This window comes from Cololabis saira, chromosome 17 (genome assembly GCF_033807715.1).
Source record: "Cololabis saira isolate AMF1-May2022 chromosome 17, fColSai1.1, whole genome shotgun sequence".
In the NCBI taxonomy this organism is placed as follows: domain Eukaryota; kingdom Metazoa; phylum Chordata; class Actinopteri; order Beloniformes; family Belonidae; genus Cololabis; species Cololabis saira.
Window position 1 is genome coordinate 26,498,362 of NC_084603.1, and position 12,155 is coordinate 26,510,516.

Here is a 12,155-nt window from a genome sequence, read left to right on the forward strand (position 1 = left end):
GACTGGACTTGGAACCGCCAGCCAGTCATCACGGCCAGTTTAGAATAGTTTTATACGTTTAACTTTTTCCTCGTCTATGTTGACAGTCGACCCGGGAAGAGTGTATCCGTTCCAGGTGTTTGCTTGTGCTTCGGTTTTTATCCTGGAGCCAATTTGCTCAAACCTTTTCAGAAGTTTTCATTTTTGGAAGCTATTATGCTTTAACTTTTGTATGATATAAATTCAAAGGAACTCAGTAATCACTCTTTACTTTCAGTGGGCAATGTTGCTCAAATGTTTTTACAAATATTCCATCATCATGTGTTTGACAGTTTCAACAAAAATTGAGCATTATAACCTTTTATAGTTTATTGCAGGAACTTGCATCATGTTTATATTTACATTGATTTAGCAGACACACTTACACTCAGCACTTTCAAGTAAAGAATACGTTTTAAATCAGCGTGGGGGTAAGTATCTTGCAGAATGAAACGTTGACATGTGAGACAGCAGTCTTCTCTAATTTGTCTTTAATTCATGAATGTATTCCTTCCACTTCTTTATGCCGCTCTTACAGCAGTGTTTAAAAGTAGCAAATGATCCAAAGAGTACGCTTTGTTTCTGAACGAACGGGAGAGAGAAATGGGTATGCAGGAGAGCGTGGGTGGATTGTGAAAAGAAGGAAAAATATAAACTGAGGCAGAGAGAGGTGTGATTCAGTAGTCTTGATGATGCAACCAATAGCTTTTTAACATGTCTGTCTGTGTTTATCTGTGTGTTCCTTTGTCCCTTTGCACGCACACGCACGCACGCACACACACACACACACACACCATCATCATCAAGAGGTACCGGCAGAGTCCGCAGTCGCATGGCTCCTTCATCGGAGCAGGTGTTTTTCTGCAACGTGTTAACGAGCACAGCCTGCTGTCATTTCCGATTTTAAGTGGATGTCACAAATGGAGCTCACGCATATACACTCTACCTTTCCTTCCTCCCAGACAATTAGCTGAAACAAGGTGATCAGAGCTGTAACTGATGTTTTCAGGCTCACATGTGGACAGATTTGTTGGTCCCCTTCCATTAAAGGAAGAAAAACCCTCAACGGTCACTGAAATAATTTGAAATTGACAAAAGAAATAATGAACTATAATTTACTGAATGATGACTAATTAAAAACAGAGTTAACTTTTGAATTATGATTAAACTGAAAAATATTTAAAACGAACAAATTAAACTTGCCTGACAAATTAGTTGGTACCCCTTAGAAAAATATTTAAAATAACTTGACTATAGTAACGTGAAATTAAATGGTTTCATAGAAGCTGCGCAGGTATGTTCACTCTTCAGTCAGTCGAGTAGTCTGACTATTTAAAGGAGCGATGTGAAATGTAAAGCCAAAAAACTGAATTAATACTAAACGCACTAATCAATATGGGGCAGTATAAGTCGAAGAAGTGAGTTGTTTACTCTTGGTAGCGAGAAATTGCACAGTCCCTCTTCATCAATTCTGTAGAATCAATTCAAGGCCGAACGAATTACGAATCAAAGCCCAAAATCTTATAATCAAAACCTAAAATCTAAGAATCAAAAAGAGTGCAATCATTTTTTAATTTTTTAATTACACTTTTCTCGCCTTCATTTCTAAAACTATCTCAGTTTCAGAACCATCTTTCAAAGTTGCGCTTTTTCTTTTTCCTGTTGCAATACTGAAACCAGTCAAATCAATCTACTCCGAGCAGGCGGGACGTAGTTCAGATCAACTTGATCAACTCTCTACCATCAAAAATGTTTAGCAAAACAAAAATCAACAACGGTTTATTTATGAACCTAAAAGAAATGTTCCAAGTTCAGCATCACACTGTCCATGAGTTTTCTCCGACAGGGGAAAGCATTTACTCTGGCTAGTTTTTATATGCCTTCACTTCCAAACAAGGATTTTTCGCTTGAAAATTGATAACAAATTTAAGAGACTGATATGATAAGAATGGAAACCAAAAATCCCAGAACAACTTCTGAAGAGATTAAAATCATAGAAAATAAAACGGACAGGAATAATAATGCATATTGACAAGCCACAAAGCTGCTGAGAGAATGTCTTTCGGATATATTAGGCAATACTGGACCTTTTTGGAAAGTGACACGAGCTCTTTGTTCAAAGAAAGAAATATGGATATGGTTTCTTTTTTTTGTTCTCTTTCTGCTTCGGGCACGGGGTGTCTTAAATCTGTGCAGAACACAATGAAATCTCAGAACTATCAAGCCATTCTGGGGCAAAATGTTCAGCCCAGTGTCAGAAAACCTGTTCTCAGTGTCAGCTCCATTTAATCCTATTGAACATCTGGAAAAAGCTGAAACATGCAGTCTGGAGAAAATTAACGCTTCAAACCTGAGACACCTGGAGCAGTTTGCTGATGAGGAGTAGACAAAAATACCTGTCTACAGGTGCACAAGTCTCAGGAAGAGTTACAGCGATTGACTCAAAAGGTTCTGCAACAAAATAATTTGTCCAGGTCAGTTTCATTAGTTTATTTTTTAAATGATTCTGTTGAACCACAATTCAAAAGAAGTGTTAGGGATTTGTAATTTTCATTTATTGATTTATTGATTCATTACAGTATTATCACTGTATTTATAGTCCCTGTATTTAAAAACCCCATACATGTATATGGTTTAATCCATGTGCGCATCCATGCTGTTTCCAGAAAGTGATATATCCGGCTTTGCGGTGTGGAAACGCTTGACACCCATGTGATCCTGTAGTTGGTTTTCTAATAAAGCTGTGCCAGTCTGTGTCAGCCAGTTGGGTAATACTCTGTCACCAGCTGCACAGCAGATGTTAATTTTTGTTGCTGACGTCTAAGAAGAGTAATTCTCTGTAATCTCATCTTATCTAATGTCACCTCATCTTCTTTTATCCCTTATCTGTTCATCCGCTTGCTGTTGACCAGTGGTTGATGTGTATTTGCGGGCACATGGTGCTTGTGTGTGTGAGTATGTGGTAGAAGGGTCATCACCTCAACACCTGCCCATGTATCAGCCAGATGATGTTCCTGGCATGAGGACTTTGAGTGTTGTGCTGGTAAACATGTTTTGTCATTTTTTACATGATAATCCGATCTGAATCTGGCAAGCATTCTGCAAGCTGCAGAGATTCTGTGTGTGTATCCATTTGTGTTATTACTCACTGTGTATATGTGTGTGATATCATTTAAACAGATGACCGTTGAGCGGCTCTTAAATGTCTAGGGAATCAAATCTGTATTCATAACCATTTCCATCATTATTATTGCTCTTAATACCACTTTCCATACATTATCGTGATTGTGATGGTGGCAATGACCCCTGAGATTAAATATTAGTCCTTTTTGTTGTTTCTGCATCTCTCTCCAGGTGAATACATAAAGAACTGGCGACCGCGTTACTTCCTGCTGAAGACAGACGGCTCTTTCATTGGCTACAAAGAGAAACCTCAGGATGCAGACCTGCCGTACCCCCTAAATAACTTCTCCGTCGCAAGTATGTGACAGTACCAGCCAAACATATGTTGCCATAGTTTCTTGGCACTTTATTCTAACCTGGATTTGGATGTATATTAATACATCCGAATGCCTGCAGGATAATATTTTAACATCTTTGTTTCACTGTTTTTTTTTAATTTAGACACAAGTCCAGTTTTTATTGTCTTTGCTGTGAAAATGCAGTAAAATGCTGTGAGCCGTGTACTTTTCATCTGAAGATTATATGTGAAGGCTTGTGGCCAGGTGCCATCATCTTTTTCTCCTAATTGTACCTACACACAGTGTCTACCTCTCTGTACACTTGTAATAATAATACTTCATGCTAACCCTCGTAGAAAAGGCTTCAATTCAGGGGAGAATCCCTGCAGGTTTAGAGAGTCAGTGTCACTTCGGCAGTTAAAGGATATAGTAACCTTTGTCTCTTAACTGAGATGGCAATGAATGTTACCTTTACCATCCAAAGACTTATTGTTAAATAAAGGTTCTCATGATTTCTTGACACTAAACCAGAGCGATCACAGTTCAACAGTTATTGCGGTCACTGTTCATCAGTCTTCAGAGCGTTTGTGCAGAATTGACTGCAATTAAGCATTTATCATCAGTTGGCTTCTGGTCAGCGAGCTTCAAAACACCAAAGACATGTTTTATTAAGAAAATAATCATTACAATAGATTAATTTTACAGTATGTTTATTACCATCTTATTATTCTTACAGTAAAGGCAGATTGTCCATGGAACTTGCAGCAGCTTTCCAAATGTTTTGGCTTTGAATTGAAATTGTAGTCATTGTAAAACAGTGTCCTATAGTCGAGAGTATAAGACCAAATTCAGTCCCTGTCAAAGCATTGGCAGAACATCTTTTGGTATTTGATTTTGCACTAAGATTGTTCAGTTTTGACAGCGCTTGTTAATAATCAGCATATTAAAGACATTTAAGCCTCTACACTGTGTTGTAGTTATTATCTTGGCTGTTTACAAATGAGTCCCCAATCAGTGCTTTAATGACTGAGGAAATTCAGGTTTTGTTTTCATTTTTCTTTTCCCTAAAGACTCAATTACAACGTTTACAAAAATGGGCTTTGATGAGCAGCGACGGAAATATATCTCTCATAACATCAGTGAAACATGTTTGTCATTTTCTTTCATTTAACTCTCAAGATTGAGCAGGAAGCAAACAAATATCATTATCACTATATAAGCATCATTTTAATTGTTGTAAGAAAATTAAGTCATGGTCCAAAAACCGTTTTACAGTAATTACTATGATTAGAAATAATAATAATAAAGCTAGGTTTTCCCATCTACGTGTAACCCAACAGCTGCAGTCATCTGTCCAGTTTAATCTAGTTTAATCTAGTTTATTTAGTAATGACAAAGCTACAAAAGTACTTTGTGTATCCGCAGCATGTCATTTAGCATCCGTCTCTTAATCCATAAATGGATGCATGTCATTTACAGGTTTTATCTGTTTCATGGTTACACATCACTGTTTTTGAGCATAATCTGATCTGAGGCACTAAGCTGATGCTAATGCCACTTTAGACTTGTATTCACATGTACCATCTTGACATGACATGGGATCTTACATTTGGATATGCCGTTAATCTCTGATATCAAGTCAGTCCAAATGGAACTGAGTAGATTCAGTCAGTTGAAATCACTTTGTTTTGGAAAGGAAAGGTATGAAATATTTGCAGAGCAAGTAGGAAAAAACCTGGGAGAAAGTTGGACAGGCAGAGGAAAGTACAGGAGAGCGGGTGCAAGATAAGCGCCAAAACAGAAAACATGATGGATGGTGGAAAACAAGCTGATACCTCTGAGAAAATGATAAAAAATGGTCCATTGAAGGATGGAGGAGGAGAGAGTAAGCTCGGAGTCCGGAAGGGAGGACAAGTATGGGGAATGAGGGATGGGAGTTGATCTGAGGGGGCAGAGGAAAGGAAAATTGGAGATATGGGGAGGAGAGAGGAAGGAGAGAGAGAGGGCAGAGATGAAAGGTTGATTAGGGTGGTAAGACGGATGGAGCAACTGGAGGGTGAGGCTTTTGTGAATGAGGTCTGTTGGAGAGGAGATGAGCATGAGGGAGGAGAAGAGGCGACCAGCACCGAACAGACAGGGAGGAGGAGACGAAGACGGGTTTGGAGGAGGAGGGAAAAGGGAAGAGGAAAAGAGTTTGGGAGGAGGACAAGCCAGGCCATACATCCGGCCCCGGCTGCTTGGCACGGCGCTGGCACCGCCACATCTGTTGCCCAAAGCTGGGAGGCCAGGTGGTGCATGTGTTGGGTGTGTACTTGTGAGTGTTTGTTTATTTGTGTGTGTCTGTGTGTGTACAACAGAAGTGGTCAGTTGGAACAGAGATAGTACAGGCCTGTTCCCTGCAGAGGGACTCATACATACAAGCCTGACACACACTCACACACACTCGCGTACACCCGCTAAACTGCTACACAGATTTCACGTTGCCTGCTGTGGCAAACAACCCAATTTCAGCTAACATTCAAAGTTCACTTTCACGTGTAGTCGTGTGTGTGTGTGTGTGTGTGTGTGTGTCCATGTGTGGGCCTGTGTGGTTTTTGGCATCAACAAAAGCATGACCTTGTTTTCTGGCAGCACAGCAGGCTGTGTTCACGAGTCAGGTAGTAACTGCTTTATATGTGTGTGTGCGTGTGTGTGTTTTTGTTTGAGAGAGTTTAAACTGGGCAACTTGAGCAGTTTTATCAATAACTTTCCTGTCTATATATTTAGACGGAGGCATAATAATGTGTTGTGCTGCACTTAACCAGAAAGTGGAGGAAGGGGCAGCGGAACATAAAAGGTGAGAGGAATTAGAGATGAGGCCAGCAGAGGAGGTGGGTAGAGAGTGATGGGAGGCAAAAGAAGGACAAAGAGACGAAGACAACAGCAGAGAGAAATCGAGGGAGGTTTATGGAAAACAAGAGGTGTAGATGTGAGGATGGAAGATGGATCATAATGCAGCTTTGCATCAGTTCTTGTCCTTCATAACCACAGAGACTGCTGAGGGACAATGGAGATGCGTTCTTTCCTACAGTGAGCACACAGCCCCATCTGGCTCTGTGTGCCTGTGTTTCTGTGTTTGTGTACTGTATTATGCCTTTTTGTAATAAAGGCCTGCTGCGATGCCTGCGATCATAGAAACGCATCTCTTCAGATAGTCTCCACATGCATGTGCCATGCAACATATAATATCCCTTGGCAGGAGAAGGCAGCTTGTTTTTGTGAGTCATCAGTTATTGAAGTCATTGCCTATTTTTAAACCAACAAATGAAAATGCAAGCTCCTTGTCTTAGTCATGATAACGCTAACTTATTTCATTGTAAATTTCATCAGCTTGTGGGTCAGAATTACCAAACAAATCCAGGGTAGCAAACAGAGACGGATGAAATCGGTTTTATTTTTTCCCACATTCCGTTTTTATTTGTTCCATTTTCTGTCTATTTTGGTTTTTAATTTTTGAGCATTTGGTTTTTAGCATTTTTTGCAAATGTAACCCCAAGACAGTATATAAAGTAATGAAATATAGACAATTTATGCAATTATAACGCTTTAATGTTTTCATACCTTTAAACATATTTAAAGGCATGGCACCAGTTATTCTCGTGTCCAACAAAACATTCCTTTTTTGGGGATAAACAAAAAAATAACCAAAAGTTGTAATGTAATGATGAAAAAAAAAAATACATAAATAAATAAAAGGAAAAAAAAAATAAAAAAAAATCGATCTTTAGACATATGAATCGATTTTTAGGAATTAATATGAGAATCGATTTAGAATTGGGAAATCGATTTTTTCAACACAGGCCTAATCTTTCCAGTAGGCAGACATCTCAACCCCAATCCCGCCTGGAAAAGCAGAAGCTGTGACAGTATGACTGTGAATGGTGAAAGTGAAGACGTAAAGTTATATTTAGATATTGTATTTCCATGCCAAAATGTCATTCATTGGAAGTTTATAATCATTGCTGTAAACCACTGAAACACCCAAACAATCAAGATGGAGCACTTTTTTACGTGTCATGTTTGAATAAGTTAATTTAATCGTAGTTTCATTTGAGAAAAGGAAATGCACAGTAAACAGACAGACCCCTCCCACGCTTGTACAGTAACTTCTCATGTCCTTACTGTATAGTCAGTGCTCAGAATAGACTCATTAATAACGTATTAATAATTTACGATACTCAATTGAAATTAATTGAATTGAACTGCCTGTTTTTCAGAATGCCAGTTGATGAAGACCGAGAGGCCGAAGCCAAACACCTTCATCATTCGCTGCCTCCAATGGACCACAGTTATTGAGAGGACCTTCCACGTGGACTCGCCTGATGAGAGGTCAGTTCCTTTAAAGGTTCACTGTGCAGGATTTAGTGCCATCTAGTGGCGGGTTGAATGCAGCTGTAAAGCCCACCCCTCCAACCCACCCTTTACTGCCACTCCGAGCATTTTACCGGTCAGCTCAAGAGCCAGCGGAGGTTTCTGTCCCTTTGAGACTACAGTAGCTGCAACATGGCACACGACCGTGTGAACAGGACCCGTACCATCTGTACATGCACTTTACTTGTTCTGGCATAATCAAAACACAACAGCTCTGATTTTTATGGAATAAACTACTTAATGTTTAAATAGAAATAATTATTTTAGTATTGCTAATAGATCAATCTAAGTGATACATATATGAAGTTACAATCTTGATTCTGAAAATCAGGATTTTATCAATGAAAAACATGAAGCCAAACAGACAAAAAACATAAATAATTCATACTCACTACATTACCTTTGACTGTTGTAGTTTTTCTCTCAGGAGAGAGATTTAGATAATGATTGGACAGTTTTCTTAAACCTTACCTTGCCAGGGTTTAAATGACCATGTCATGGGGCTAAATGCAGGTAAAATATTTTTGATATAATGTTTTAAAAGTATAATCAGGAGCAGAGCAAAGTACAAGAAGTGCTGTAGTGGAGTGATGTTGTGTTTTTTTTGGTGCCTGTGAGAGAGACGGAGTGGAAAAGAGACCTTTCAAGTAATGTTGGCATAAATTCTCCAGCTGCTCAGTTCCTTTCTGAGGAGCTGAGGTGTTTATCTCCAGAAAATGAACAGCTTTGCCCAGAAGACCACAGATGCTTCTGTGCATCCTTTGAGGTTGTGTGTATGTTTGTGTGTATGGGTTGCAGCTGTGAATGCAACTTTATCTGTGTTATATGGTGCTTTTGCATTAGTTTTACCTCAAATTAATCATTTCCGAGTTAAAATAAACCTCATAACTTAATTTTGATCATTTGTAAAGTGTGGACATGCAGCCTGCATTTGGGTGGCTGAGTTTGAAAAGTGACTGTGTTTTGTTTGAGAAGTTTGTGCATGCATTTTTGAAGTTTCAAAAGTCAAAGTGTGTTGGAAAGAAGGTGTGTGCAACAACTGGGTGTGGGCTTGTGTGTGTGTGTGTGTTACAGTATGGGCTGTACTGTACCACTGCTGGCAGGTCTGCTGGCAGGTCTCCAGCTACCGCAGCCCCAGCCGTGTGCAGAGAGGGTGGCACGTGTTGGCACGGTGCCGACTGTAGGCAGGCCCATTATCTCTCATTAGCAAAAGAAGAAAAAGGAGGGAAAAAAAACCTCATTATACAAAAAAACACTTTAACCGAGAAAGAGCATTTATCTGCTGCCTGACCTTGAGAGAGTTCCCATTGCTTTTTAGGAATCTACGTGCACACACACATCACGAGTGCCACAAACGAAATGCTCTCTTTTGTAGATGGAGTGCAACTTGAGTTTGCCCTTGTTTTGTAGTGTGTAGGGTACACTCAGAAGTCTCTGTAGAAAAAGGGGGATTCAGATCTTTAAAACATACTGCTCTGTTTAGGTTGGAAGGATTGTTCTTGCAGATCCCTCAAGGAAACATATGGACAAAACTAAATACACAGAGGTGATTGTTCATGAGTAAAACAGCTTTCATTATTATGATCTTCTCAGTTCGTACTCTAGGTGAGTGTATCCATCTGCAGGGTCCTGAGGATTTCTGAATATTTGAATGATGTATTTGGTTTTTTGTGAAGATGTAACCCCAGAAGTGTCACTGGGAAACGAGCCTGAACAGATTTCTTTTTGAACTCAGTTCAGTCTTGATGGATCACCATTTTCATCTTGTGATTTTAAAAATATATATTATTTTCAATTGCAGACTGGTTGTATCCCTTGTCTTGTCTGCTCTGCTGTTCTCCTGTTTATCAAAGTAAATGGAAGCTCGCCCTGAGTATGAACCATTATATTCATCACTGTTAAATACACTTAATGTGTCCACACATTCTGATGCATGGCTGGCTCTCGGCTTCAGCGGATGGTCTCACACACACACACACGTGCACACACACACTTTCTCCCAACAGATGTTGAACAGCACTGCTAATGGAGAGTCAATGGGGAGGAACAATGTTAGCAAACAACAGTGCTTTGTTCCTGCTAATGTATTGGTGTGTGTTTGAGCACACTCGCTCACCTCTCACACACTCGCGTACACATGCACAGATCGGTATGTATTAGTTCTGCTCTATGATCATTGCTCATTTGGTGAGTTCTCTTGTTGACCATGTTTCCTCTCTGTTGAACAAATAGGTGTTTATGTTAATTGAAAACACTTTAGCACCTTTAAAAAGCCGGTTTGTTAAGTGCACATGCCACCCTATTTGGGGGAGAAAAAAAGTCCTAATTTTTTCAAATATTTTCTGACTTTATGTATTGCTACATGAGCTGGCCTCAGTCAAGTATTACTGTATGTGTACATGTATGAAAATGTTATTCATAAAACATTAGTAAAGCACCCAAAAGTAAATAGCTTTCAGATACGATATGATTGTGGAATTGCGTTAATATTCATACTGTGTAAGAATTCAGTCATTTCAATGATTTCAAGAACAACATTGTGAGGACTGGTGATGATGATTTTCTGTTGTCTGAAACGCAGAGATGAGTGGACAGAGGCCATCCAGATGGTGGCTGATAAGTTGCAGAGACAAGAGGAGGAAAGGATCCAGTGCAGCCCCACCTCCAACATCGACAACATGGTCGAGGAGGAGATGGACATCTCCACTACGCACCACAAACGCAAGGTAAAACACTCAGAAATACACCCTCTTTACAACATTTACACTAAAGATACAGAAAGTAAGTTAGCCACACTAATGCCCATCATTGCATTGTACCAGCCTTTAACTGAATGGATATAAAAACAATGTCAGTATCTGCAAAAAAAAGTCAATTAAAGTTGTTTTCTCCAACTATAATGCTGATTCAAAGCTCTTGTCGCTGCTCAAAACATTCGTCTTTCTCATTAAATAAAATACAGTTTTGTAGTAATTTCTGATTATATTGCTCACAGACAGGTACTTGACCGGTAGTATTGTGTGTGCACTTTTATTTGAAACAGATTTGCTGCCTAACTTTGTTGTGGGATATCAAAACTTAACTGCATCAGCTGTTCAGTTTGCAGAATGAATTACACGGGTCTCCTTTGTTTTCCTCCAACAGACAATGAGTGACTTCGACTACTTGAAGCTTCTGGGAAAGGGAACCTTTGGTAAAGTGATTCTTGTCCGGGAAAAGGCCAGCGGGAAATACTACGCCATGAAAATCCTCAAAAAAGAAGTCATCATAGCCAAGGTTCCCATTTGTTGATCAGTCTTTTAAAAGTTATCTTAAGAGAACTACATCTACAAGAAGTCTATTTAATTTTTTAGATGTTTTTTTTTTTAATATGCAATTTTCTTCAATTTCTGTTTTGATGTTTTTCTCACTTCTAAACTCCTCAGGATGAAGTGGCCCACACACTAACAGAGAGCAGAGTACTGAAAAATACCAGGCACCCTTTTCTTACTGTAAGTACCTCAACTTCACCAAATATGATTTAAATTCATACGTGCTACACACACACACACACACACACACACACACACACACACACACACACACACACACACACACACACACACACACACACACACACACACACACACACACACACACACACACACACACACACACACACACACACACACACAGTTCCTATAAATACACAGCCCTCTTCAGGCTATTAATTAGTCGGACAGTAAACGCTTGTACTTTAACAACCGCGTCTGTTAGCTTTGATGTAAACATATGCACATTAGCTGTTTCTTATTTCTCTGACATTACACACACGCATATATGCATTTCCACTAACACTCTGTTAAGGGGGTAATTGCAGTTCATGCCTGACTTTACCCGGGTCCCACCTGCAGCCACAAAAACACTTCGACCAACTGTTCTTTTTCTTTTAGTGGCTTTCCGCCTCAAAAGAACATGCACACGCGCTTTCTTCCCTCACATTTCATTGTACACACTTAACTGTTTTGAACAACCAATTGCAGAGGAAAGATTTTCATTTGATACATTTTGTGCTCCTTCTGCACTTAATTATTCCCTAAGCATACTAGGTCAAACACACACTTATTTCACAGGTTTATGTCACAGGATTATGGTAAATAATGTTCACTATAAATAATAAATAATAAATGTACATGAACATGAAATCTTATTTTATGTGTTGCACTGTAGGGGAAATTGGATCCACACACCCTTTCAAATGTAATTTTCTTAACAGCCACTGTAAAC

The 12,155-nt window shown here is 39.3% G+C and overlaps 1 protein-coding gene across 2 annotated transcripts in view; it reads left to right on the plus strand.

Annotated features, from left to right (window-relative positions):
• akt3a (v-akt murine thymoma viral oncogene homolog 3a) overlaps window positions 1–12,155 on the plus strand; it is a 72,248-nt gene that overhangs the window by 41,128 nt on the left and 18,965 nt on the right. For both annotated transcript variants that reach the window (XM_061745924.1, XM_061745925.1), the window contains 5 exons: window positions 3,373–3,498; window positions 7,736–7,847; window positions 10,471–10,615; window positions 11,034–11,165; window positions 11,315–11,380. In XM_061745924.1, the coding sequence (XP_061601908.1) occupies window positions 3,373–3,498; window positions 7,736–7,847; window positions 10,471–10,615; window positions 11,034–11,165; window positions 11,315–11,380 (581 nt within the window). The remainder of the gene's footprint in view (window positions 1–3,372; window positions 3,499–7,735; window positions 7,848–10,470; window positions 10,616–11,033; window positions 11,166–11,314; window positions 11,381–12,155) is intronic.